This window comes from Bipolaris maydis (assembly GCF_028858645.1).
Source record: "Bipolaris maydis strain C4 unplaced genomic scaffold PSV08scaffold_10, whole genome shotgun sequence".
Taxonomy (NCBI): Eukaryota; Fungi; Ascomycota; class Dothideomycetes; order Pleosporales; family Pleosporaceae; genus Bipolaris; species Bipolaris maydis.
The window spans coordinates 505,556-531,168 of record NW_027093866.1 but is presented as its reverse complement, the minus strand read 5'-3'; the positions used below and the strand labels follow the sequence as shown (position 1 = coordinate 531,168).

Below are 25,613 nucleotides of genomic sequence, written 5' to 3'. Positions count from 1 at the left end.
GGAACCTCGAAAGCAGCCCAAAAGAAAAAAACAAGCCACCCTCACACCGCTCCCCCTTGCGCAGCGCTTACCCTTCACCCATCCGCAACCCCCGATTTTTCTCGGTATCAACTCCCTTGACTTAGCACGCCCCTCATCTGAATCTAGCCTTTCTAAAATAAGAAAAAAAACCATCCATGAGAACCACTAACCGTTGCATCGTACCCTAGTAACCTTCCTTATTGAGAAAACCCAAAAAAAAGCCGCGCAAGAACCAATTTTTCCTCATACAAAGTAGTACACTAGTAGGAATATCTACATGTTACAAACATGTGACAACAGGCCAAAAACAACGGCGGATACCCACCCATCCCCACCGCGTCTTTTACGCGCCGCACCGTGCAAAACCGCCCTCGCCTCTCGGGCCCGAGAAATTAACCGGATATTCTCGCGATCCGATCTCTCTCTCCCCCCCCAAAAAAACTAAAAAGGGGAAGAGGAACCAAAACGGGCATGCATTGCGTGCTAGCGCAGCGGGATCGGTATCGGATAAAGGATTTGGAGGGGGAGAGAGATCTGCTAGATACGTATGATGACGATGGTAGGACTAAGAGGGGGGAGGGGTGGGAATCGAGGAAAAAAAGAAAGGGTTGAACGTAGGGTAGACTTCGGGGGTAGAATACCAAGGGATAAAGATTTTTTTTTAAAATTTGCTAGGTAGGCAAAGGAGAAAGAGGCAATGATGTGAGGATAGGGCGAGGGGGGGGGTTGCTGAATGCATGGTTGTTGGTTGGAAAAAGGTTCTGGTGTACGTAGACAGATGGTATGTATGAAGGGTTGATCAACTGCTTTGGGATATACTATAGAGTTTTGACTTCTTTTTTACCATTTTGGGGGGTGTGAGGTGGGGTTTATGTGGATGTCACGTGCGCACGTGCCATGACGATATATAGATGTATGGATGTTTGGATGTAGTAGGTAAGGTAGATGCAGATTGCGTTGTTGTAGTGGTAGCCGCCCGTGTCGGAAGATGCACCAGCTTACACAAGAAGTAGAAGTCTAGAAGGTGGGGGCGTGTGAGAGGTGGGGCTAACGCATGATTTGTGTAATACACCGTCTTGGCAACGTACGTGTGTACATAGCTTGCGGCGAAGCCCTACTGTGCTACATGGCACAAGTTATGTGTGTGGGGGCGCGCTAAAATGAAGATCAGGCACTTCTTTGGATAACAAAACTACATTTATCACAGAGATATTCTAAATAACCACAACCCTATAGAGTATAGATAGTACTCTTTATAGTATAGGGCTTACTCTTCACCCTGGCCTGTATTGTCCCCTTGCTAGTGGCCCACTTACATTATTTCTGCCATGTAGCACAGTAGGCGAGATGTTGTGGGAATGTGGTGCGGTGTGAGGAAATTTGTACTACGGTAGTGCTTACAGGGAAATAGAAGGCTGATTTACAAACAACGCTGAGAGACAAAACAAAGGTAAGATACGTTACGCTCGTAATAGATCTTCGTCAACCTCCCAATCATCCCATGTAGGTTTGTCGAAACCATTTGGTCGCGAGCTACGCAAGAAACCGTTCCAGTAGCCTTCAATGTTGACTACGGGTCGAATAGTTCTGACATTGGCGTTGAAACCTCTGCTAAAGCACTCCTGCATATGTCGGTCCTCAAACAGCTCTGGGTGTGTTCTCCTCATAGTCTTGAGAGCACGCTTGCCAACCTCATCTACTGAGTCGTAGTGGCGTAGCTCGAAGAACTCCCTGTCATGCTGCTTCTTGAGCTCGGCCATTGTGCGATCGTCGTAAAGGCCTAGCTGAAGCAGGAATATGTCGTATTGGCATAGAGAAGTGAGACCAAGGTAACTTCCACCAGACTTGGCCCGCCTGTAGAGCCCAACCAGGGCAGCGATGGTGCCCATGCAGCCTGTGCCGTAGTCGCTCATGGGGAACGGCGGTACGACGGGCTCGTTCAGTCCCATTGCTTGACCTTGTGCCCAGGCTACGCCAGTAACACAGTCTGCAATCTGTTGCCAGCCTGGACGTGATGACCATGGTCCAACATGGCCAAAGCAGTTCTCAGCAATGTAGACTATGCCCTTGTCACGCTTCTTCGCCAACTCGACCATTTTTTGTGGTCCATATCCAAGACGATTCAAGCTACCGGGCCGATAGCCATCAAGAACAATATCTACAGACTGTAGAAGCTCTTCAAAGGTCTGTCGATCCTTGGGGTCTTTCAAGTTCAAGTCGGTCGTATGTTTTCCAATGTTAGCATCCACCTGGAAGAAAGGCACATCGGACAGGTTCGGCGATGTGACTTTAATGACTTCTGCACCATATTCGGCAAGACCACGGCCCATTGCCGGGCCGGCAATGATTCGGCAAAGCTCAAGAACACGGATGCCAGAGAGGATCTGCGGCTTTGGTGCACGTGAAGATCGGAAGGGTAGTGGGGTTGGTGGCGTGTCGGTTTCCAGAGGGTCTACTTTCCAGGGCGGCTCCCGCATCAGTGCTTGACCGTGTTCAGTAGTTCGGAAGTCATCCCATTTTAGGCAGGTCACACCAGCTTGTTTGATCGCCCGATTCTTTTCTTCGAGCTCTTCTACCGTAAATTGTCGGACGCGATCTTCAATTACTTTGATGCACTCGTGATAATCGGTCAGGTCAGGTCGGAAGCCTTCGAGACCAACCATGTTCAGTGCTTTGGTTGCCTCGAGGGAGCCATGCAGATGAAAGTACTCGCCCGGTCTCTTGGTCTCATAGAGATTTGCAGACAGCCTGCGGTAGAGAATAGACTGGGCTTGGAGAAGGTCGGTGTCTGTCTTGGTCAGGTGACTGATATGTAGGTGTCTGAATTGTCAATGCTTACCTTTGAGCAGTTTTCTTACTTTGGGATTCGACTTGTCAAGGCCTCCTACAGTGGTGAGGTAGGTCGAGAAGAGAAAAGCTGTCGCTCTTTCCAGATCGACTGCAATTTGGCGGTCTTTTTGATCGTTGTGAAGATCAGCTATGGCAGACGCCACGCCTGCCTCGACAGCCTTGAGGGCGGAAATTGCTTCCGTCTGCTTCAATGGACTTGGAAAGTAGGGTGATCCTGTGTTGGCGGTAGAGAACTTGACATTGGTAATATGCTGAAGTGCCTCTTCAGGGAGGTTGTCTTTGGCTTTTGTTAGAAGCTGGTCCAAGGCTGTTCTTGTACCCAACAGCAAGGCGTTTGCTTGGGTGGAGTGGCTGTTTTGGCCCTGTTCTGTTCCAAGGAAGGGTGCCATGGTGATGGTGATGGTATCTAGACGTGTACTCTGCCCGGCCGAGTGACGGCAGCGGCGGCTTAAGAGCAAGCCATGGGAGCCGTTGACGGGCGGACCGAGACGCCGAGATGGGCAACGGCAGAGCCGTTGCAATGAGTGTCTGGCTGCATGTCGAGGCTGGTCCTAGTAAGCCGTTGTGGCGATGAGCATGGCCTGCCAACCACGGCGTGCATGTGGACGGCATGATGCCGAAGGCGGACTGGCCCAGCATGTGCATGTAGCAACACGGTTTCTGTGACGATCGGCAGACGTGCTGCGCTACCCGACTTCCGGAAAGGTGCTGGCCCAAGCTTTGCGTGATGCTTAGGGACGACTCCATGGGCATTTGCACCCATAAACCATCCGCAGGACCGTCTCTGTCATCTCGTCATCGCCGGCTCGCGCGCTCCAGTCGCTCGACTCGAAACTGTGGGACCCCTTTTGCCTCGCCGTTTGATTCGGCGGTGGGATGCAAGTCCCGGGGGGCTCTCCTTACCGTTCTCACCTCGAGCGAGTGCATCTTCCGATCACACTTCATCGTTCCGTCGCGTCGGCAATGTCCCCATCGCATTAAGCACTCAACGCTGCTGCACGTGACGAACCACAGACCTCAGCCGAGGCGCATACGCACATAGCCTTTACAGCATGACGCGCCCAAAGGTTCCACCAGGTCCGTTTCGCGTCTGTCGGTGTGGCTGCCGTAGTGGTGCTAACACGGTATTGCATAGATCAGCGGCAGCGCACTGCACAGGCATGTGAGAGCTGCAAGCGCAGAAAACAAAAGGCGAGTTGTGCGCTTTCATCATCCCCTTCCAAGACGGCTGCTTCACAGACGCTGCGTTTTGTTGCATGCTTGCCACTCGTCAGCGCAGAACCTGGCCGCACCCGCCTCACGGCATGTCACCCAACGGTTCGATTTGGCCACGCTCAAACACAGCGGAGCCGGATATTTGTACGAGTAGGCTCGGAACATGCCATTAGCCTGTGCAATGCTCCCGCGGCATGCACGCAAGAGTAGCCCTTTTGGTGCACATGTCTAACGTAGACGTCCTAGTCTAGTCCTGCCCCTCCATCAATCATTACAGCACCTCTGTCAAGCCCTCCAATCAACAGGACCAAAACTAATCATCCAAAAGTGTAACGGCCTCCAACCTTGTAACACTTGTGACAAGGTAAGCCTTCAGCTTATCCACGCATCAATGTGCTAAAATTGATCAGCGGAAATTCACATGCATTTACACGGACCGAGACCCAAACTATCCAAGCGAAGACAGGCCACCCGCGAAGAAGCGCATAGTTGAAACTACTAGTAACGCCCCAAGCCCCGTGTATGTACTTACCTTTCTCTCAATCAGGCGGCAGTACTTGTCAAACATGCATGTTATCTGCATGTACACAAAAGTGATCCATAGGAGATACTCTTGATGGATATTTTGATTCAGTTCATCTCAATACTAACTCATCTCTCACTTGTAGTATAAATGGTAGTTCGTCGGCAAACACACCCACCAATGGGCAGGCCCAGCCCTCACCACTGACCCTGCACCGACGGACATCTACCGCTCCTCGACAGCCGTCCCTCGTGTCCCATGCAATAAGCTCGAATCAGGAGGCTTCTTATCCATCCCCTGCTGCGAACTCTGCTGCGAACTCTGCTGCCGTACCTAAACCGCCAACGAATCATGGCAGTGATGGCAGCAGATCGACTGTGCCACAGGACACTACTTCGCATGATGGTGGAGACGATGTCGCTGAGTTTCCGAGTCAGAGTAGGATGCTACAGGACCCTACTGGTCGGGTACTGTATATCGGTGATGCAGCTACCTTATCTTTCCTCCAGCTCCTTCGGATGATGGTCGAGACGGTAGCCGGACCTTCTCCATTCACTACCGACCCTCGTCGACATAAGATAGTAGAGGGTCAGTACTCACTTCCACTTGGATATCAGCACACCCATCTCCTACCCGACGAGCAGACGGCCCGAGTTCTGGTAGAGGCCTTCTTCATCAATACCCATGGCTTGTTGCAAGTCTTTAACCGTGACCGCTTCTTCAAAAGCTTGGAACAATGCTATTCGGATCCACTCTCGGTGAGTTCCTCATGGCTATGCCTGCTCTACCTGGTGTTCGCCATTGGTTTGACAATGGCAACGCCGCTGTCTGGTAGTCCAGAAGCCCTCATCATCGACAAGCTGCGGAGCGAGCATCTCGACCGAGCAGAAGCATTCTATCTGAACGCTAAGAGCCTCAACGATCCTATGACTGGGCTAGAGGACCAGGACTTTTGGTCTGTTCAAGCCTTGCTGCTCATGTCAGTCTACATGTTGGCCAAGACAAAGCGGAATACTGCTTTCGCCCTGCTTGGCATGGCAGCGCGATCCGCTCTTGCACTGGGTCTCCACAGAGAAGAGACCATGGTGATATTCAGCCCGGAAGAGCAGGTTCAGCGCAAGGATCTGTGGCGATCCATTTTTGTCATTGATCGTCTCTTGTCATGCTCCTTGGGTCGCCCAACTGCTATATCTGAGGACGACTGCTCTGGTGACACGCTCCAACCTTCTGATGGTGACTACAACCAGTCTTGGACTTTTACTCCAAAGACAGTGTACGACTACAACGAAACAGGGCCTGCAGCATTGGAAGCTGCTGTGCGGAGCTGCAAGGTGATTGGTGTCATCTTACGCAAGGTCTACCAAAGACGCAAAATCAGCACTCGGCTTGCACAGGAGATTTCTGACATTTGCAAGAAATGGCCACGGGCATTGACACCCATTCTACAGTGGCGACAGGCTGCGACCGCATCACCTAGTCAGGGTGTAGCTATTCTGCACGTCAATCTGTTTTACTGTCACTCCATCATTCTGCTGACTCGGCCGTTCCTGCTGTACATTCTCAACAAGGAGACGCAGCGCCAGGTAGAGCAGCCGGGAAATAGGGGACCTCGACCCTTTGTTCGTATGGAACGGTTCAGTGAGGCGTGCGTGATTGCCTCTGTGCACACTATTCTTCTGGTCCAAAACGCTTTTGAAGCGGGCTACTTGTCCCGTCGTAATCCTGCCGTCATTTACTTCCTTTTCGCAGCTACACTTGTTATCCTCGCCAGCGACTTTGCCGGCCTTTATCAGATTGATGCAGCAGAGAACTGCGTGGTCAACGCCATCAACGTTATGAATTACTGCGCAGAAAGCGACCAACAGGCAGTAAGACTTGTGTACATTCTCAGCTCTTTCAGAGATGTAGTCACACAACAGCGTCTGCGGCGGAAAGACAGTCTCACAAGCAATTCAACGCTGCCGAGCATAGCATCACAGCTGTACGGCGTACAGGTACCGCAGCAGCAGCAGGCACAACAGCAGCCGACCCCGAATGTGACTGGTTTGGTCCAACCAACAAATCCCCTGGATGGCACACCCCGACTCCACCAAGTCCCCATACACATCTACCCTGGCCTACACACAACGCCCCTCAACGACCGACCACTCCTCAAGCAAGTACCAGGCCAAGTCCAAACACCGCCTCAGCCCCAAGCCATACATCTGCCCGTCCAACCCACAGTCCCCGTCTCAGTCGGTGCCCAAACACAAGAAAACACGCTCAACCCACCTGAACCGGAATTCTCAGTCCATCTATCCCCGATCCAGAGACCGCCGTCTCTCGACATGGCCATGCCGTCTGCATCGCTGCCTTTGGGGGCGCCCTCGCTGTCCACGATGCTGGATCTTTCGGCACTGGAAGCGACGCGGGTACCCAGTCTGCACAGCGAAGAGAGCGGGTTGGACGAGCAGATTGATTTTGATACGCTGTGGGCGTGGCCGAGTAATACGCCTGCGACGGGGAGTCCAAAAGGGGCTAGTGGTAGCAATAGTGTGAGGGAGAAGGTGCAGGGGATTAGTGATAGTGTTGTGCCAATGTTTGGGATAATTGGCAGAGAGGGGACGATGGCGCAGAAGAATTCATAAGTGAGGATGATGGGGGTGGAAACGGTGCTTGTACGCTAGATTTGGAGCATGTACGCTGTGATGCCGCATTTCTTTTTCATCTTCAACATGTTCTTTTTTTGGTCGTAGATCAAATTTTATTCAGGTGGCTTATTGGCGAGCCTACGCCAGGATTTGAAAATCTTTACGTTAGTTTTGTGATGCTTTTGAATGAAATGCTAGACCAGCGAATCGGACTGCGTCACTGCTGCGCAAGGACGATGGTGTACTTTTTTTCACACTTGTAGAAACTCAACCGGGGTATACCAAAACATTGACTGCTCCCAAACTCCTCAAACGTATGCATGTGTGCTAGAAATGGCGATAGTCTATTCTCGCCACTCTTTAGCGCATTGGGTACACTGTTTGATTAAAATTAGCAAGAGGACCTTTCTTGCCTCGGCGCAAGCACAACCCACCTTGTAGAAAGCCGTCATGGGCTCGTCGGCACTGCGAATCTGCAGCTGGTACCAGTATGCCTCGTGGTTTCTGCACTTTTCGTTTGGACATTGTACTGTTTCCTAGTGTTAGGACCGTGTTCTTGCCAGGACAGGCATGCCGAAGACTAGACTTGGCCACATACCTTCGGTCTTGTCGACATTGTCCCACGCGCCCTTTCCTCCCAGGATATCCTCGACCTCCTTCTTCTTCATATACTTGCGTTCATAGTAGCGCTTGTTGATGACGAAGTGGTAGGGACAGGTGAGACACTCGAAGCGGTTCTGGCCAACAAAGTCCTCGGTGGTAGGGTCGCCAGGCGGGACAGCAGAGACGCGCAGCATGTTGCTGCATGTTGGGCAGACTAGAGGGATTTTTCATTAGCTGTGGCTGCAGAGCCAGCGAGCGGGGCCGTGTGCGACAACTTACAGAGAAGCATGGTGGGCCGTATGGTTGTGGCTGTTACATGTACATGGGCATATATGTAGGCATACGTAGAGTCGATGCATGCGTTTGCTCGAAAGATTATGGCGGGACCCTAGGGCGCTAAGGCCCAAAGAGGAAAAGTGCGGGGCGAGCCACCAGCCATAGCCTTGTGCGGTGGTGGCAGTGGTGGGCGGCGGCGGCGCGGACTTGGGCTTGGGAGAGTGTCGGGCTGTCTCAGATTGCGAGCTTATCCAACTAGATCCGGGGAGAGGACAGGCAATGTCACTAATTCACTGACTACTGCCTCGACGTCTTATCGCAGCCTTTTGGGTGCCGCAGTGAACAACAGCATCGCCCTCTTCACCGCCCTGGGGCCTGTCACCTTGTTTCCGTTAGCACTTCCGAAATACCCCGCCAAACAAGTCGACGAAACATTCGCGCGTGTGCCGTTTGCTGTGTGCTGTGCCCGACCTGTCAGCCACCCGCCCTTGTCCAGTCACTGCAAGCATCCACGGGATTCCTACACCATGGCTGACCACCACGACGTATGTACATGGCCGTCGCCCCAAAACTCCCAAAAGAACCACTGCTAAAACTTGCCTACAGGGAGCCTCTCCTCGAGAACTTGTTCTGGAAGCCTGCCGACGCAACAACACCGAGCTCCTCGAGGAAACATTGGCCGACCTGAATGCGGCTGCCAAAAAGTCAGACAAGAAGCCTGCCGACTATGTCGCAGACATACTGAACAACGCGCGCGATGGACTTGGCAACGGCTGCCTTCACATTGCTGCCACCTACGGAAGTTGTGAGTACCTCCAATCCTCCGGCCAGGCTGCCTCTCGGGACGCCCACACGCTAACGCCGCTGCAGTCGAGGTCATCGACATGCTGCTCGACCAAGAAGGCCTTGAGATTGACGAAATCGACCGCATGGAACAGGACACGCCCCTCCACAAAGCCGTACGCTACGTCAACTCGCTCGAAAAAGACGTCTGGCCCCATGGCCAATCCATCGTCGCCATGCTCTTAGACGCAGGATGCGATCCTAGAATACGGAATAAGGCGAAGCTCAAGCCCGTCGAGCTGGTTGACCCACGGAACACGGAGTTGAAGAGTATGCTGCAAAAGGGCGAGTTTGCCATCCAGGCTGGTGGAGACATCGTCGAGGATGACGATGACGGCCATGCAGGCAGTGGAAGTGAGAGCGATTGAGGCAGCAACATCACGACAAAATATGGGCTATGAACTATCATTTGGCCTCCGCTAACGAGGGTAGCCGGGCTATCTTCATTCGAGTCGAGGTGTCTGCATGCCTCTCACCATCACCACCACCACCATCATCACCAGCTCCCGGCGTTTGCTATGGATTTAAGCATGTCTATAGAATCAGCTAAGAGCCGTTCAAACAAGCACCACGTAGCCGGCTCATGGGCTCTACGTTGCCATATGACTACCATCCTTGCATGTATCCGTCGTGTCGGTACCAAGAGCAACCTTTGCCTTTTTCTTTGCGTAGTGAAATGCTTTTGATAGATTTCTTCACATTGCATCTGAATACGATCCAGCCTCAGTCTTGTTGCTGTACCCTGTTAGCACCTTCGTTTGACTAAATCCCTTTCTCATCCTCTACTCACCTCAGGCGGCGGCCCAACAGGCCTAACCATTCTTTCCAAAAGTTGCAGTCTGGTCTTCTCACGTGGTTGCCCCAGTCCAATGCTCATGTACTGCAGAAGAGGCGGGTGTCCGACGTAGCTCGACAGCGAGTCGCGCGCGATGTTGGACGTCCATTCGTGTTTCGTAGTGTCTGCGCTGCCGATACCAATATACCGCGCTTGAAGTGCTTCGAGCTGTTGCTGTGCACGGAGTTTATCGGCCATGATTACGATATAGCGATGTTTGAAAAGTTGGATTGTGAAGCTTTTGGTTGGCAGGAACCGTGGTTGTAGTGACCGCGGAGGCGCGTGCAGGAAGTCAAGGCTTAGTCATGACGCTTCAACGTCTCCATCGCAACTACGCTCATCATCATTTCCACCACTTCCACCACACCCGACTAGTCGCATAACATATCCCACCAGAATTCACGTGTCGCGAACCCACTGCGAACCAGAAAGTGCATACATCATGAGTAACGAAGATACAATAATGAGCAACACGCCGCTCACACCACGCGACGAACCCGAACTCACTTCACCAATGGTGGACTTCTCTCCTTCAACCGTGCGCTACGACGAAGCCTTTGAAAATAGCCTCATGGATCTCATTCTCAACCCACCACCCGCTCCCTCACCACGGAAACCCTCCCAAGACATCCCTACAATCTCCGCATCACAACTACCCATACCACTCTCCTCGCATCTCCGCACCCACAACTCTGCAATACCTGGTCTATATCTCACTCATAAGAACGGGTATCATACTGGCGGACCGGGACCCTCACCGCATACGGTCCAGGAGTTTGCAGATCGATTCATACGAGAGCACGGTATCGAAGATGCGGGGCAGCTGGAGAGGGTAGTGGAAGATGTGGTGAGGAGTAAGATGGAAGAGGTCAAGGAGCGCATGGAGAGGAGGAAGGAGGTTGTGGAGAAGAACAAGGCGGTGGAGAGGGAGTTGGAGGACCTGAGGTTGCAGCGAAGTGCTGAGTTGAGGGTTATGGAGAGGGTTAAGGGAAAGAAGCAATAAGGCGGGGAATTAGAGGGGAGAGATGCATTTGCTTGGTTGGGAGATTCCGGGGAAAGACTGGAAGGCGAGAATTTATGATACCCGACATTGCGATGTCACGATGAGGGAATGAAGGCGTATTGTGGTTGGCTGCCACAGCCAGACTGTAACTCTAAATGCGTATCTACATACGTCTTGAATTTATCTCACATGGATACACGCAGCTCTGCTGTACCATTACGCTGAAATTGCCAACTTTGTATTCGTTCATACTTACACATACACTATGCCACAACCCTCAGCGACAAACACCCTCTCCCTACAGCGGCTAACACGTGCCTCACTTCCTCCCTAAAGCAACCATTGAAAGCCACCTTCCCAGTGTGCCCAATTGCCGCGGTAAAACATATTTATCTACCGCATAACCTTGCCCCCAAATTGCACAAAGTACTACATAAACCAAATATCTACGGATCCATTACCCCCATCCAACACGGACACGGGAAACCACCCACCCCCAATCAAAAAGCTATGGCCACCATCGTCACAACCCCCCACCCCCCAATCCCTAGACAATCACTATATTGCACGCTAGTATTCGAACGCGAAAATTAAAAGCCTCTCCCGTCTCATTCGACCCTGGCTGTTTTCTTCAATGCGCTAATGTCGTGGTGGTGGAAGGTGGGGGGGACTCGTGACTCTGTGACGACAAAGGAAGAACATGGGAGAGATAAAGCAGAACAGTAAGATCGTCGTTTGGAGAAAATAAAGGGAGCTACTGTTTTAGATTAGCTGTACCGCTGCTCATTGCCCTGATTTCTACTCCGATCTGCGATTGAGAAAGGGGGTGGGTGAGATAGGGTTGGGTTTGGTTGGTCTGGTTGGGTGCTTGCGGCGGGGGATTGTGGGGGAGGGGCACGCGATAGGGTTGTGTTTTGATGGACGAGTGCTCTCTCTTTTTTCCCCTTCTCCTTCGCTTTTTCTCGGGATTTTTTGTTCCACCCCTTTTACGACTAACTTTTTTACTTGCCGAATGAGAGACGAGCGTATTACCATACTACTATAGCTACTGGCGATTTGGCATAGATAACTACCCACCTTCATCGCTTTTCTTGAGCTTGTCACGACGAAAGCTCTCGAGTATCCCCCCTCGATTCCAGGATTCCTGCGCAATCAGAGGGAAAATATGTCGGAGCAGCTGGGGAATCTGGCATGGAGCGGGTTCAAGTTTACCTTTGGACTGGCGAGTCTGGCGCAAATCTATACGGTAGCGGTGTTCAAGAATGGGGCGCTGTGGGCAAGAGATAGCGCTGCCGAGAAGCGCGAATTGGCTGCTGCACAAGAACGATTCTGGAGTCTGGATCGCGAGCCGCTGCCGGGATTCAAACATAAGTTTTTTGACACAAGCAAGGGGGTGAGGTTACATTATGTTGTTCATGAGGGAGATCAGTCGTCACAGAAAGTTAAGAATCTTGCGATTTTTGTTCATGGTATGTGAAATGTGTTTAGAGAGGTCTCTGAATATACTGTGTAAAACGAGACAGAAGGAGAGAAGTTAACCATACATTCAGGTTTCCCCGATTCTTACATCATATGGCGACACCTCCTCCAATCCCCCTCGCTACAACAAGACACCATTCTTGTTGCCGTCGATCTCCCCGGCTACGGTGGCTCAGACACCCTTCCAACATACGGAGCAAACGACATGCTCGAAGCGATCAGCGAATTCATGATTAGCATACGAGAACAGTATCTACAAGAAGGCAGCAAAACCGTAGCCCTAACACACGACTGGGGCGCCATCATCGGCGCCCGTCTTGCAGCAGAAGCCCACGTCCTAGCAGACCACTGGATCATAACCGGCGGCCTGATACCCGGGCATCAAACCTCCAACGTCCACCACCGAATCCAGCTCGCAAAGCAAATGCTACACACTTGGGTCTCCTCCCCGCGCAACACGCGCCTCCTTAAAAACGGCCTCAATGCCCTCCGCCCTATCGCCAGTCAATTCAAACACTCCTTCTATATCTTCATCTTCCACCTCCCCCGCCCCTTCAGCACCGGTTTCGCGACCTTTGGAAACTACTGGTTCCTCCGCCTCCTTCACACACTCGGTAAACCCCATCAACCTTCCCCAAAGCCTTCCAAACACAGCTCAAAACTCATAACATCCACACCAATGGACCCCCTTGAAGTCGCAGAAGCAATGGCTACTTCCACCGGTCCCAGCTCGCAACAACTCCGTACCAAAACCCCCGAAGGAACTTCCTACCCGCCTTCCCTGCACGCCCGCCTCACAGACCGCGGTATGTGGGAGAAAATCAGGATATACCGCGAAAACCTGTTTTTCGAGCCTTGGGAGAAAAGCCTGGAAACGACAGCAGCGCTGTACAACATCGCTTCGAATCCTATGCACTCCTCGAGTTCAAATGCCGGTACGTTGGCGAACACGGCGCCCAAGGGCGCGCTAAAAGCGCCTGCGACACTCATGTTGGGACAGAGGGATTTGGCATTTGATCAGCGGCTTGCGCTAGAGGGTGCCAAAGAGTTTTTGGTTAGGGGAAGTCAGGTTGTTGTTGTGAAGGGGGCAGGACATTGGTACGTTTTGTCCACTATTTCACTGATTTCTTTCTGTTTTTTTTTCGGGTTGAGGAAGAAGAGAATGAGAAAGCTAATGTTTTCTGTGATATAGGTTACAGCTTGAACACACGGGACGCCGGATTCTGGAAAAGACGTTGCAGTGGGCGCTAAGGAGTGATACGAAGACGAGTATGATACCCTTTGATTCTATGAGCGATGTGCGGGTTCTTGAGAGTTTGTAAGTAAGGAGGGGGAAGGGGACGTTGGGAGTGAGGTAGAGTACAAGTGATAAAAAAGCAGAGAAATGATATGGCGAGAAAGAACATCATTAATGATACCTGAATGAATAATGACGACACACATCTGACACACAACTCCCCCATTTTGTATTTTCCTGCTTTGCAAAATCCCACGTGCAAATTCCCAGAAATAATTTACAAATACAAGTTCCCTACTCTGCTTTGACCTCGCCATCAAGACGCAGTTCCACCATCCCACTCGCTATATCACGCTCAGGGCGAATAGGCAAACGCGCAGGCGCCATACCAACCAGCGCCGCGCTCATCACCAACGCCGCAACATGCGGCCTGGGTATTTCCTCCAGCAACGTTTTACTATCCTTTGTCAAACTCGATGCTCTAGCCTGTCTCGAGTAAAAAACACGCGAACAAAGAAACGGGACGTGAGTATCCAGCCTGAAGAAACGAGGTCCATTGCTCTCAGCTTTTGATGCCGCACTAGCTGCGCGTTGTCTGTGTGTCTTTTGCGTGGCCTGCACTGCTTCACGGGGTTTCTTAGATACAGACAGCGCCTTTTTGGATTGTATTTGCGTTTTCTTCGGTGGGGGCGAGCGCGTGTTGTCTACTACAAAGGGGCTGACGGATGCGACGTCGAGGTCCATGACGCAGGGCTGCCAACTCTCGTTGAACTCGACGGGCTCGAAGGAGCCGCCTTTGTTGCGCATGAAGCTCTGCTCGATGACGCCGTTGCCGCGGAGGAGCGCGGGCTGAGATGCGCCATGGAAGTTGTGGAGGTGCTGGAGAAAGGATTCCTCGGATGTGTAGAATTCTTGGTTGCATGATCGGTAGCGATGTTGGTGCTGTGCGTGCTCCATGTGGAAGGTTCGATATCCTGCGCCGCATAAATGGCAATGATGGCCCTTTGCTGATGGGAATTCTGTTCCTAGAGGAGGGCTTGGAGTGTCGGCAGCGACGTCGTCAAAACTTCGTAAAAATCGACAGCTCCACACGCGGCAATGCGAGTGCTCGATCATCTCCTTGACGTCTGTAAACACTTTTTGGCAGTACCGGCAACGGAACGACTCATAAGGCGATGCCGAGTAAAGATTCTCCAAGTGGTTCTCCTTGCGTTCGGTCCACCAGACACCACGATCTACTTCACGCGCGATGAGATGCTCGGCAACATGCTCACATCTCTCAGACCAGTCCTTTGACTTCTTACCGCAGAACCCACAGTGAAGCATGGGGTCATCAATCTTCATGGGAGCACCGAAGCGACGCCACTTCATGGTAAGATCTTTGCAACCAAAGTTGTGGCCCTCAGCGGCTAGTAGTCGTGCCTGGCAGCCGACCCGCACTGATGGATGTTTACTGTTTCCAAAGTGCACATGATGCAGATGTTGGATGAAGTGATCGCGACGATAAAACGTGCGTTGTGATTCGGGCTTGCTCCGACATTGCTGATACCTGTGTCCAGCCAGGTGTGCATCGTTAGGACTGACTTGACCACAAAAAGGGCACACTTCAAGAACTGCGGCTGGTTTTGTGTCACAGCATATCCAGGTAGTGCGAAGTGCATGTACGGAGTCTTCGTGACGGACCCACTCGTATTTTGTCTTGAACGCTCGGGGACAAAAGGTGCAGAAAAAGGGTAGATCTTTCTGTGGCTCGCCCGCACTGTTGACGCCGTTGATAGCTTGGCGGGGCGACTCCTTCCACGCCATGCGGCGTCGGCCGCGCCGCCGATCTCGACCGAAAGATGAGATATTACTACGACTGCCACTAGATGATACTGTATAGGTGGTCGGTGCAGTGCCTTCGGAGGAGGCAATTGAAGTGATGACAGAACCTCTACGGCCTTGTTTCGACCCCGACCATGTGTCGTCTTGGCAGCTCCCATTGACTGAGTGCTCATAGATTGCCGATTCTACTGCGGATAGCGCCAAACCTTCTTCTTGATAGGACTGAGCAAGGTACATGGCTAACGGCGGCTGTGGTGGTGACAGCGCACTATCTGCTTGCTTGTCCAAGCTTTCCAGACTATCTCTTGAAAGCCTTGGGTTGAATGAATGTCCGCTAAGTGTATCATTTTGTGCAGCAGGTTGCGGGTCTGTCTATGTAAGCATGTTTGATAAATCTTTTTTCAACACTACGCACCTTCGCATTTCTTTCTTGCTCGAGTGTTATTGAACCAATTGCGAACTTTTTTGACATCAAGATTGGCCTGATGAGCAATGATATCCATTTCCCATGAACAGGGATATGCGTTGGTAGCGAATTCATCCTCAAGAATCTGTTTTGCCTCGATAGGAATGCGGCTTTGAGTGCCTTTGCGTTTCGCTGACGCAGGCTTCCGGCTGGCATTGGGGGTTTGCTGGATTGATGCAGTTGGACTAACAGGCAATACTGCCACTTCAGGAGGATTAGCCTGGGCTGCAGACCGGCTGTCCCAGGATGGAGGTTCGGACTGTGATGTACTGGGTAGGCTATCATCATTGGCACGATGGAGGTCTGGATACGGGACATCAATTGGCGACAAGGATGCGAAGGCGGGACCTGGATTTTCACCATGGACTGAGTCTCCAGTAGAGTCTAATGTGGGGTTCACATTCACAGGTGGTGACCATTCAGGAACTGAAAATAACGGCCATTGCTGGCCAGCTTGACTAATCGAAGGGTCTTGGGGAGCAACGTCCATGGGGTCATCCCAACGCTGCGTGGCATCCATGGAACGGGTCGTGGCTATTGGGACCGTAGCCCAGTCCATAGTCGTCACATTGGCGGCAGGTTGAGAGGGCAGATTCTGTTGTTGATGAGATGGCTTGGTTGCATGAAGCGCCGAATCGTGTTCAAGCGCAGCAAAGTCGAAAAACTCGTCCATCTTGTCCAGCGCGTTGCCACTCATCTTGACGCGTTGAGGCTGGAGACGATGGTCCAAGTGGGCACAGGCGGCTTATCCAGGCGATAGGCAATCAGACATTCGGGCGTCAGCAAGGTGCAAGCGGATCGAGCAGCAATTAAAAGGTGAGAATCGCATGGCAGAAACTGATTATGACGGAACAGGAGCCAGATGAAGGTTCTGTGGCTGTGGCTGTGGCTGGCGACGGAGTGGAATGATGAACTGGGTGCACGCCGTGCGCGCGGATCCTCCAGGCAACCAGCGCTAGTCAACCGCGCCCTGGGCGACAGTCGATGGCATGTGGGCGCGATATTTATGGCAGCGGAAGTGTGGGCAACAGTGCTACATGGACAAAGGGTAGACGAGACTGTGGGTGGAGGTGACGCTCCAGGGCCCTGTTTGCAATATGCGCCCGCCGAACTAACACGCATGTATCTTGGCATCTGCCCGCATCCCGGCCGGGAAGGCGCCACTACTCGATGGCGTTAGCGCCAATCGTTGCTCCACCGAAAAGTTCGTCCCACTCGAAAAGCTCGCGACACGAGCAACCTCACGCGCTGTGATCGCATTCCATTCACACAATGGCCGCCGAAGTCCAACTACTGCAGCCTCTGAAGCTGCCAAAGGGCCCTACTAGCCTCACGTCGGAGCAAAAATACTGGAACTCCTTCGCTTCGGAGCTCAGACTCGACCCTTCGCAGCATTCCTCGCCCGTAACACACATTTCAACACCGCCGCCCCAGCCTGCAAATGCGCTTTCGGCAACCCAGGATCTGTTTGCGGTGACGACTGGGTCGCGCGTCCAAATCTTCTCCTCCAAGACCCGGAAAGTCGTCAAGACCATCTCGCGCTTCGGCGTCGACGACATTGCGCATTCTGGAAACATTCGCCGTGATGGCCGAATCTTGGTGGCGGGAGGAGACAGTGGTGTCATCCAAGCGTTTGATGTCAAGAGCAGGGCGATTTTGAAGACATGGAAGGAGCACAAGCAGCCTGTTTGGGTTACACAATGGAATCCGCAAGAGTTGACTGGGCTGATGAGTTGTTCCGACGATCGCACAGTGCGGTTGTGGGATCTGCCAAGCGAGAAGAGCACGATGAAGTTTGATGGCCATCAGGACTATGTACGTAGTGGGACTTTTATGCCCGCGCAAAGTGGGCTGCTTGTCTCTGGAAGTTACGACCAGACAGTTAGATTATGGGATTCGCGAGTAGGCGGAAAAGCGGTCATGGTTTTCAAGCACGCAGCGCCTATCGAGACCGTTCTCCCCATGCCTTCCGGCACTGCCGTTCTCGCGGCGTCTGATAACACGATCAGCGTCTTGGACATTGTAGCAGCAAAGCCCATCCATATGCTGCGCAATCACCAGAAGACTGTCACGGCACTCTCTTTGGCAAACAACGGAGAGCGTCTTCTCTCTGGTGCGCTCGACGGGCACGTCAAGGTTTTCGAAACCACTGGTTGGAACGTCGTGGGCGGACTAAAGTACCCCTCGCCCATCCTCTCACTCAACGTTATCCCCAGTCAGAAGGAAGACCGCCATATCGCGGTAGGCATGCAATCTGGTCTCCTGTCAATCAAGACCCATCTCTCCGGCGAGCAAAAAGTTCTAGCACGCGAAAGAGAAAAGGAGATGCAAGCTCTTATGGAAGGCAAAATCGAAGAGTACGACCGCAGCAAAAAGCGAAAGCGCGGAAAGGGCTGGGAAAAGCGGATCAGAGGCAAAGACTTTACCGGCGAAAGCGCCGACATCGTCATCGAAGGCAATGCCCGCGGCAAAATCACAAACGGTCAGCCATGGGCACATGCCCTACGAAAAGGCATGTACGCACAAGCTCTAGACATGGCTCTCGAGTCAAAGGTAAACTCTCCCCTCTCCCTCCATCACTTTTTATCGTTGTTACTAATACATCACACAGCAAGGCAACGCCCGTATGGCCTCCATAACTCTCCTAACCGCCCTGCGCCACCGCTCCGCTCTCCGCATCGCCCTCAGCAATCGCGACTCACAGTCCCTCCAGCCCATCCTCCGCTGGTGCATCAAAAACATCTCAGACTACCGTATCACGCGCCTTACTACCGACGTCGCACTCGTTGTCCTCGACCTTTATGCCGATCAGCTGGGCAGGAGCGAGGAAGTTGATGATCTTGTTCTCGCGCTTATGCAGCGCGTTAAGGTTACGGTGGAGGCGAGCCAGGATGCGTGGAAGGTCAGGGGGATGTTGGATATGCTTGTTAGTAGCGTGGGTGGGGTGGAGGCGGAGGCTTGAGGAGCGCGTATACGCTGCGTTTGGATTTGCATAGCGATGGCGTTCATTTTTTATCGTAAGGGTTTCCGTTGTTCTGCAATGTCGGCTTCTTTCTCTTGTGCATGTTGATGATAAAAGAAGTATGTGACAAGGGTGGATCTGGGTTGATACGTTTGCATGTATGGACTGGACAGGTGAATGCAGGGACGTGGAAAAATGTGATGCAGGGCCTTTTGGATTCGGGATTACGCATGCATGTGTATTTTGTTCCAGGGAATATGGAGAAAACATGTGTTATATGTCTTTCCTTGTCATCTCAATCATGTTCGTAAGGTGTGCTACATTCAAGTTCGAGTGGCTTATTGTTACAAGTCGAGATATTCTCCCCGACTAGATTTGTACACATAAAAAAGTATCGTTGGAAAAAGTCTACCACAAGCAAAACTGTCGCTGAGAAGTAATCGGTCGGTCAGGCAGAGCGACCCAGACTTTGCGGTTATCACGCTTTTTCTTGATCTCATCTGAGATGCGCATGCGAGTCTTTTCTTCCTTGAGGAGGACGGAGAAGCCTGGTGTGGTGTGGTTAGCATCTTATCCGTGGGAATAATAAATGGATATTAGCACATACTCGTTGTACGGTGCTTGAGCATATTAATAGCACCTCTGGCCCTGAACTCTGGACTCTTCCAGGACTCGCCGGGCCCTACCCACGCCTGATCAATGTAAATTTCACTTGGATCCCGGACGACCTTTTTGCGTCCGTCCTTCAGCTCAATCGTGGTGTCCTTAAAAAACGGGACTTTGGGTTTTGTGACTTCGATGCCAGAATCGTCGCTGGAGGTCTTGTAGTCCCAAGTGTCCTTCGGCTTCCCCGCATCAGTGGCTTCTCGTTGCTTATTCCAGCGCGAGACGGCGGCTGCCTCGCCCGCTAGGCCCATGCCGCGGCCCACAATGGCTTCATTTTGGGCGATTTCGAGACCCTTTATTACGTCGCGGGCGATTCTCTTCTTGGAGAAGCGGAGCTGCACGAGGGCTTCTGAGACCGTCTTGCCGGCGATTTGGTTGACTACTTTTTGCAGCTTTTTCGTCGAGGTGGGCAGGTTGTGCGACTTGTAGAGCGATTGGCGTTCGGTGCGGAGCAGCTTTTGCGACTTTGTCATGCGGCCGTGGCGCTTGACGCCTGAGATGACGAGTTTGCGTTCGAGACGCTTGCGAGCGGTTTGGTCTGGGTCGATGTTCATGTTCATGAGTTCCCGCTCTTCCTGCTGCTTGGCCTGCTCCTGCCGCCGCCTGTACCGTGCCTGAAGCTTCTCTTTCTCAGCAGCACTGAGGTCGTCTCGCCATCCTGGAATCTCGCGCTCGGGGAGGAAGAGGGATGACGGGTGGTTCGAAAGGCCTCCAAAGCGAGGGGTAGGGCGCACTGATCGGCCGCCGTCTACTGCGCCGGATTCAAGCTCTTTCTTCCGCAGGTACTGGTCCAAGATGGGATTGGTGAGGTCCTCGTCATTCCCGCTCCCTCCAGAAGACGCATTGCGGCGGGAAATGCAGGGGAGAGATGTGGAGGGGACCCAATGGGTCCGAGGGCGCAGTGCGGCGAGGGCTAGTCGTTGTCAGTTTACCCCCCGTGGTGGTGATACTGGCGAGCCAAGAAAGGGCTGGGGAAGCGGTGCAATGGCATACCTGACTGTGCCAGCCGCCGCGGTGGGACTCGAGCGCTCATGATGTGAAGGCCTGTGGCCGTTGAAGCTGCGGCGGGTGCGGAGGGCGGAGGCTGAGGTTGACGGGAAATTCTGTGGTTGCGGCCAAAGGCTCCGCGCTTGCAGGGGGTGGAGAGTCTCGGCAGATGATCGCCATGAGCCAGACGCAAGGCGATCAAGCCCTCAGAAGCAATGCGTGCAGCTATCGAGTCGTCCCGCCCCCTTGCAGGAAGGCCATTGTCATTTACGAACAAGCTGCCGTCGAGACGCGAGCCTGGTGACGCGCAACACGCCCGCCGCCATATGCGCAGCCTCCGCCATCGCCAGTCGACGTCTGGCTGCTCCGAACGGCTGCTGCATCACTACTTGATTAGTTGCGGGCCCAAGCTCGTCTGATGCACCTAAGCACCTTTTCTTCTGGTCCATCAGACTGTAGGCCTTCTCACCCACGCCGTTGGCAGGACCCTCTTCCCTCCCATCGACCTCACTGTCCCATCGCCCGCGCATCCGACCCTGCTTCCTGCGCCGCCCGTCTGCGCCCCTCCCATGCCGTCCGTTACGAGGGATTCGATGCCTGGTAGTCCCTGTACTTCGCGACGGTAGAAACAGAAACACTGGATCCATAGACACACAGCGCGCCTGACACCGCCGCCACCCTTCACCATGGATATCAACTCGCTGTTGTCGCCGTCGGACTCGCCTGCGGGCACTCCCACACCACAGCCCGCGCCTGCCGCCGCGTCGCCATCACTGCTACCATCGCCGAGCAAGCGCACGAGGCGCCAGATGCCATCGCGGACTCCCTCTGGCCTCAGCCAGCAGGTCATGTCGTCGTCGTCGCCCCAGCCTCAACCCCAGCCCCAGCCGCATCAAACTCTCCAGTCGCGAGGCCCATCGCCGGGCTACACCCAGATCGCCAATGGCGCAAGATCGATACACAGCGCCATGGGCACGCCCCAGCAAGTCTCGTCGCCTCGTGACGCGCGCATGACACCTCCGAATCCCATGTACCGACAGGCGTCGACACCCGGTATGGATACACTAGCAGGTAGGTGCCCGCTTTCCATTTGGCCATAACGTATGGCGCTGCAAAGCCGTGGTGGAGTTGAAGTGAGGCTTGGATTATCCGTCAAGGAGAAGGTGCATTTGTATAACTCCAGAAGTAGCTGCTGACAACTCAGCAGATCTCGCCAGTATGCAGCAGCAACAAGCTGCGCGACAGAACTCTACAGTTCATCAGCGACCAGTCACGTAAGTGTATATATATCAGTGCTTGTGAACCATGTCACCGCCCGGTCCTCCCGGTACCAATTGCACGTGTTTGTGGGGCTATTATAGGTCCAGCGGGTTATTAAGTATAGGCAACGCGTTTGGCCGCGGTCACGGGCCGTAGCCTGTCATGGTTACTCGGTTTGTTTGCGACTTCCCACCCCAGATGCTGACTGTACTGCAGACTCCAACACCTGGGCCAAAACCTCTCTGGCGAGTCGGTAGCCAGTATCATGTCCGAACCCTCGCCGCGACCGCGCAATTTCGTCACGAGATCTCTCGAGCCGCAACTCATCGATTGGCTTAACCAACTCGACAAGACCCTGCTTGAGAATCCCTTCGACTACTACAGCCATGTCTCGCTCGTCACCACACTGCACCAAGGCCTGCAGAACCACCTCGCTTCTTTCGACGCCGACCCCAACGCATACGAACTTGTCCAGACGCTCCGCGATGCTTACAAGACCATGTCTGACAAGTACCCATTGGGCGAGCTGCTCTGGCACTACCGACTCAATGACGAAAAGACACTGGCAAGAGATGTTGAAGAACGCATGGGCGTGCTAGAGCTGCACAAGCAGGCAACCCAGGAAGAGCCTTATAGTGCCAAACTCTGGGCGGCGTACGGCGAGTATGTGAGCTACTTAGTTGCTTGCTCGTGGGACCAGGTACCGCCAGAGGAATGGCCAGAAGAAGAGCGTCTTATTGGTCGTGAGCTTTTTCAGCCTCAGCTCTTGTTGGATGTGTTGCAGCAAGGCGCTGAGAGAGTCAAGTACAATCTTCAAGAAAGTAACCTTGTGTGGGACCGCTACTTGCAGGTGTTGGAAGAGGATCTCGAACGGGGCGGCTTCAGCCAAGAAAAGGCGAAGAGAGTAGCCGCCATCTACAACGAGCGTCTGGGCCAACCTCATGCCACATGGGCAAACACACTGTCGAGATATTCCTCATTCAACTCTAGGTACAACCAGAGCCATTACGAGCAAGTCATGGATGATGCAGTCCAGAAGAACACCCACATCAAACAGCAGTACGCCAATCGCGAGGAATATGAGTTTAAGCTTTTGCAAGCCATCCAGGCAGGCGACCAAGCCGCTGAGTACACCGCGATGACGAGGTACCTGAAGTGGGAGAAGCGTACCATGGGCGTCTACAGCTTCCACCTCGTCAATGCGCTCTATGAGCGAGCCACGCTCCGTTTCCCTGTAGATCCGTCAATATGGGAAGATCATGTCGAGTTCCTGGTCTGGCAAGACAACCGTTCTGTCGACCTGCTGAATGTCTTGGAACGTGCGACGCGTCACTGCCCTTGGTCTGGAGCACTGTGGTCACATCGGTTACTTACACTTGAAGCAGAAAACAAGCCATTCGAAGATCTCGAACTCGTTAAGCACACAGCAACCGGATCGGGCCTTTTGGAGCATACGGACTTGGATGAACTTATCAAGGTGCAGCTTGCTTGGTGTGGCTACTTACGCCGGAGAGCATTTGACGACCCCCGAGCAACAGAGGATGATGTCGATGTTGCAGAAGTCGGCATACGATCTGCACTGGAATTTGTCCGCGAAGTTGGCATGAAGAAGCATGGCAGAGAGTGGACCGACCCAAAATACAGTCTCGAACGAACACACATAAAGTTCTGGCTTCAGCGCGGTGATATTGATCAAGCTCGACAAATCCAAGAGTCTGTTGCAAAACACCAAGAAGACTCGTACGATTTCTGGTATCGCTACTACATCTTTGAGATGCTTCTCTGGGCACCACACTCAACCCGGAACAAGGAGAATGCAGGGCACCAGCTCCTGCCGCCTTCTCTTGCAACTGCAGTCTTAGAACGCGGTATGAAGCGCCTACAGACCATTGACCACCCGGAGCCACTCCTTGAGATGTATGTCAATCATTGCGAACAACATGAGACGGCCATCAAGGTCCGAAGTGCTGCGATGGAGCGACGGAGAGCAGAGCGCATCATCTCAGTTCGTAGGGAAAAGGAACGTGCTCTCGCCGCCCAGACAGCAGCGTTGCAAGAAACGCCAGAAAGCCACGCAGCAGATGCTTCAAGCAAGCGTAAGAGAGAAGGTGGAGACGAGGAAGCAGTTCCGAAAAAGAGCAAGCATGGAGAGATGGGGGAGGTTGCCAGTGCTTTGGTCAACGGTCAAGCCAGAGTGGCTAGCGAAGCCCCCTCAGAGGCTCGCTCCACCGGACCTAAACGGGATCGCGAGCATACTTCGATTATTGTCAAGAAGCTACCTCCTAACACATCGCAGACCCGGATACGCCAATTCTTCACGGACGCTGGTACTGTGCGCAATCTAGTGCTGAAAGAAGAGAAGGATAGCTTGACAGCAGTTGTGGAGTTTGAAACGCCTGAAGAAGCCGATTACGCATTGAGCAAAGAGGCAAAGGGTTTTGATGGTCACGACATCTCGATCGAGCGAGGCCAAAGCACAACACTCTATGTTACAAACTATCCCGCGCATGCGGATGAAGCATGGTTGAGAAACCTCTACAACCCATTTGGCGAGATTGTGGGTATTCGATTCCCCTCTCTGAAATATGATGCGCATCGCCGATTCTGCTATGTGCAATTCGCCTCGGCTGAAGAAGCAATTGCAGCGACACAACTAGACGGTACTGATGTTGAGGGATTGAAGCTTGTCTCAAAGATATCGGATCCAAACGCCAAAAAGAAACGCGATGGCGCGACATCTGAGGGCCGTGAGGTATACGTCTGGCATCTCAACTTCAAGATCACGGAACGCGAGATCCGAGACGCTTTTGCAAAGTTTGGCAAGATTGAAAGGACCAAATGTCCCATCATCAAGAAGACTGGGAACAATCGCGGCTTCTGTTACATTGTCTATGAGACAAAAGAGAGTGCCGACGCTGCGGTTGCAGAGATGCATGAGAAAGAGTTCCATGGTCTCAAACTTAATGTTGAGATTGCCAGTGACCGACCTGCTACGAAGCCAAAGATACAATCAACACTCGAGAACCCGGAAGCTCCATCTGTCCATGAAACAGCTTCTGGGCAGGGCAATGGACCTACAGATGCTGCTCTTAAGCCAGCGTCTTTCATGGACCGGTCTATCGCCATCCTCAACCTGCCAGATACTGTCCCCGACGTGCGCATCAAGCCACTCGTCGAACAGTACGGCTTCAAAAAGATCAAATTAGAGCCCCATCACGGCGGTGCTATCATCGAGTTCACAACTGTAGAGGGAGCAGGCAAAGCGCAATTCGCGCTAGAAGGCAAAGACTTTGAAGGAAGAAAACTCCGCATCGGCACAGTCCAAGACCTCAACAAACAAAAGGGAGAATGGAAAGCAAGCAACAGCTTTGTCCAACCCAACCGCGTCTCTCGCCCCACCGCTCCCCGTGGCGCCGGCCGTGGACGAGGAAAACCAGGCCTCGGCCGCCCCATGATACCTAAGAGTGCGCTCCCAAGCAACGGGGAGCCAAAAAGTAATGCGGATTTTCGCGCGCAGTTCCTTAAAGAACCCACAAAGGACTCGAATAAGGATGTTGATAGGATGGAGGAGTAATGGCAGTTTTTTTTAGCACGGAAGAAGGAAAGAAATGCGAGTGGGAGGAGTTAGAATTAAAGGGGAGAGGAGGAAGGGGGGGAGGGGGTTCAACGGTTCCATTGTCGGGTTTTCGCATATCATAGGTTCCTCCCTCCCACTCACCAACATATTTTCCTTGCCCCTGGATCGGTCGGCCGTAGGGGGAGGTCAATCGGGGTCATTTGTTCTCATTATCACCATCATCATATCCAAATCATCCTTGACAAAAAAAAGCGTTCTAAAGAAAAAAACTCCTAACGCTTATTCTACAACGTTGTTTTGCATCTTTCTGGCGTTTTGAAAGAAGGAAAGGAGGGGGGGGGGGATATAAGGGTTTT

General features: G+C 52.8%; 11 protein-coding genes across 11 annotated transcripts; 6 read left to right on the top strand and 5 right to left on the bottom strand.

Moving 5' to 3' along the window:
• Positions 1–1,387: 1,387 nt before the first annotated feature.
• On the bottom strand, positions 1,388–3,260 carry PSV08DRAFT_226449 (CoA-transferase family III domain-containing protein; the record flags this gene model as incomplete). The annotated part of the gene is made up of 2 exons (XM_014227924.1): positions 1,388–2,809; positions 2,861–3,260. The coding sequence occupies 2 exons, from the start codon at positions 3,258–3,260 to the stop codon at positions 1,482–1,484; spliced, it is 1,728 nt and encodes a 575-aa protein (XP_014083399.1). The 3' UTR covers positions 1,388–1,481.
• Positions 3,261–3,923: 663 nt separating this feature from the next.
• On the top strand, positions 3,924–7,618 carry PSV08DRAFT_410876 (fungal-specific transcription factor domain-containing protein; the record flags this gene model as incomplete). Its single annotated transcript, XM_014227925.2, has 5 exons — positions 3,924–3,948; positions 4,007–4,062; positions 4,415–4,450; positions 4,497–4,606; positions 4,755–7,618. 5 exons carry the CDS (start codon positions 3,924–3,926, stop codon positions 7,234–7,236), a joined length of 2,709 nt encoding a protein of 902 aa, XP_014083400.1. The 3' UTR covers positions 7,237–7,618.
• Positions 7,315–8,185, bottom strand: PSV08DRAFT_312598 (uncharacterized protein). The gene is made up of 4 exons (XM_014227926.2): positions 8,122–8,185; positions 7,838–8,056; positions 7,674–7,768; positions 7,315–7,616 (listed from the first exon to the last, which is right to left on the bottom strand). Exons 1-4 carry the CDS (start codon positions 8,129–8,131, stop codon positions 7,584–7,586), a joined length of 357 nt encoding a protein of 118 aa, XP_014083401.1. The 5' UTR covers positions 8,132–8,185; the 3' UTR covers positions 7,315–7,583.
• A 392-nt stretch (positions 8,186–8,577) lies between these two features.
• On the top strand, positions 8,578–9,398 carry PSV08DRAFT_312596 (uncharacterized protein). Its single transcript, XM_014227927.2, has 3 exons — positions 8,578–8,663; positions 8,725–8,923; positions 8,989–9,398. Exons 1-3 carry the CDS (start codon positions 8,646–8,648, stop codon positions 9,327–9,329), a joined length of 558 nt encoding a protein of 185 aa, XP_014083402.1. The 5' UTR covers positions 8,578–8,645; the 3' UTR covers positions 9,330–9,398.
• A 38-nt stretch (positions 9,399–9,436) lies between these two features.
• On the bottom strand, positions 9,437–10,047 carry PSV08DRAFT_5652 (splicing factor 3B subunit 5/RDS3 complex subunit 10). Its single transcript, XM_014227928.2, has 2 exons — positions 9,752–10,047; positions 9,437–9,696 (listed from the first exon to the last, which is right to left on the bottom strand). The coding sequence occupies exons 1-2, from the start codon at positions 9,992–9,994 to the stop codon at positions 9,685–9,687; spliced, it is 255 nt and encodes an 84-aa protein (XP_014083403.1). The 5' UTR covers positions 9,995–10,047; the 3' UTR covers positions 9,437–9,684.
• Positions 10,048–10,182: 135 nt separating this feature from the next.
• On the top strand, positions 10,183–10,885 carry PSV08DRAFT_312579 (uncharacterized protein). The gene has a single exon (XM_014227929.1). The coding sequence runs from the start codon at positions 10,239–10,241 to the stop codon at positions 10,797–10,799; it is 561 nt and encodes a 186-aa protein (XP_014083404.1). The 5' UTR covers positions 10,183–10,238; the 3' UTR covers positions 10,800–10,885.
• Positions 10,886–11,936: 1,051 nt separating this feature from the next.
• On the top strand, positions 11,937–13,869 carry PSV08DRAFT_363708 (Alpha/Beta hydrolase protein). The gene is made up of 3 exons (XM_014227930.2): positions 11,937–12,268; positions 12,350–13,376; positions 13,471–13,869. The coding sequence occupies exons 1-3, from the start codon at positions 11,965–11,967 to the stop codon at positions 13,598–13,600; spliced, it is 1,461 nt and encodes a 486-aa protein (XP_014083405.1). The 5' UTR covers positions 11,937–11,964; the 3' UTR covers positions 13,601–13,869.
• On the bottom strand, positions 13,525–16,502 carry PSV08DRAFT_226437 (uncharacterized protein; the record flags this gene model as incomplete). The annotated part of the gene is made up of 3 exons (XM_014227931.2): positions 13,525–15,707; positions 15,755–16,083; positions 16,135–16,502. 3 exons carry the CDS (start codon positions 16,500–16,502, stop codon positions 13,810–13,812), a joined length of 2,595 nt encoding a protein of 864 aa, XP_014083406.1. The 3' UTR covers positions 13,525–13,809.
• A 461-nt stretch (positions 16,503–16,963) lies between these two features.
• PSV08DRAFT_377401 (WD40-repeat-containing domain protein) lies at positions 16,964–18,992 on the top strand. Its single transcript, XM_014227932.2, has 2 exons — positions 16,964–18,358; positions 18,417–18,992. Exons 1-2 carry the CDS (start codon positions 17,078–17,080, stop codon positions 18,765–18,767), a joined length of 1,632 nt encoding a protein of 543 aa, XP_014083407.1. The 5' UTR covers positions 16,964–17,077; the 3' UTR covers positions 18,768–18,992.
• Positions 18,991–20,505, bottom strand: PSV08DRAFT_312535 (mitochondrial 54S ribosomal protein uL22m). Its single transcript, XM_014227933.2, has 3 exons — positions 20,427–20,505; positions 19,375–20,346; positions 18,991–19,315 (listed from the first exon to the last, which is right to left on the bottom strand). The coding sequence occupies exons 1-3, from the start codon at positions 20,464–20,466 to the stop codon at positions 19,176–19,178; spliced, it is 1,152 nt and encodes a 383-aa protein (XP_014083408.1). The 5' UTR covers positions 20,467–20,505; the 3' UTR covers positions 18,991–19,175.
• A 601-nt stretch (positions 20,506–21,106) lies between these two features.
• On the top strand, positions 21,107–25,527 carry PSV08DRAFT_377395 (uncharacterized protein; the record flags this gene model as incomplete). Its single annotated transcript, XM_014227934.2, has 3 exons — positions 21,107–21,491; positions 21,628–21,694; positions 21,897–25,527. The coding sequence occupies 3 exons, from the start codon at positions 21,107–21,109 to the stop codon at positions 25,252–25,254; spliced, it is 3,810 nt and encodes a 1,269-aa protein (XP_014083409.1). The 3' UTR covers positions 25,255–25,527.
• Between the last annotated feature and the right edge of the window lie 86 nt (positions 25,528–25,613).

Excerpts from the sequence above, each read along its gene's own strand:
- PSV08DRAFT_312596 (XM_014227927.2), top strand. Across the intron at positions 8,924-8,988 it reads TGCTGCCACCTACGGAAGTT|TCGAGGTCATCGACATGCTG; the intron begins GTGAGTACCTCC and ends ACGCCGCTGCAG.
- PSV08DRAFT_312598 (XM_014227926.2), bottom strand. Across the intron at positions 7,769-7,837 it reads CAATGTCGACAAGACCGAAG|TACAATGTCCAAACGAAAAG; the intron begins GTATGTGGCCAA and ends ACTAGGAAACAG. Across the intron at positions 7,617-7,673 it reads CCATGACGGCTTTCTACAAG|TGTACCCAATGCGCTAAAGA; the intron begins GTGGGTTGTGCT and ends TTAATCAAACAG.
- PSV08DRAFT_363708 (XM_014227930.2), top strand. The coding sequence starts at position 11,965 with ATGTCGGAGCAGCTGGGGAATCTGGCATGGAGCGGGTTCAAGTTTACC. Across the intron at positions 12,269-12,349 it reads TCTTGCGATTTTTGTTCATG|GTTTCCCCGATTCTTACATC; the intron begins GTATGTGAAATG and ends CCATACATTCAG. Across the intron at positions 13,377-13,470 it reads GTGAAGGGGGCAGGACATTG|GTTACAGCTTGAACACACGG; the intron begins GTACGTTTTGTC and ends TCTGTGATATAG.
- PSV08DRAFT_312579 (XM_014227929.1), top strand. The coding sequence starts at position 10,239 with ATGAGTAACGAAGATACAATAATGAGCAACACGCCGCTCACACCACGC.
- PSV08DRAFT_5652 (XM_014227928.2), bottom strand. The coding sequence starts at position 9,994 with ATGGCCGATAAACTCCGTGCACAGCAACAGCTCGAAGCACTTCAAGCG.
- PSV08DRAFT_312535 (XM_014227933.2), bottom strand. The coding sequence starts at position 20,466 with ATGAGCGCTCGAGTCCCACCGCGGCGGCTGGCACAGTCAG. Across the intron at positions 20,347-20,426 it reads GCGGCGGCTGGCACAGTCAG|CCCTCGCCGCACTGCGCCCT; the intron begins GTATGCCATTGC and ends GACAACGACTAG. Across the intron at positions 19,316-19,374 it reads GCTCAAGCACCGTACAACGA|GCTTCTCCGTCCTCCTCAAG; the intron begins GTATGTGCTAAT and ends ACACCACACCAG.
- PSV08DRAFT_377401 (XM_014227932.2), top strand. The coding sequence starts at position 17,078 with ATGGCCGCCGAAGTCCAACTACTGCAGCCTCTGAAGCTGCCAAAGGGC. Across the intron at positions 18,359-18,416 it reads ACATGGCTCTCGAGTCAAAG|CAAGGCAACGCCCGTATGGC; the intron begins GTAAACTCTCCC and ends TACATCACACAG.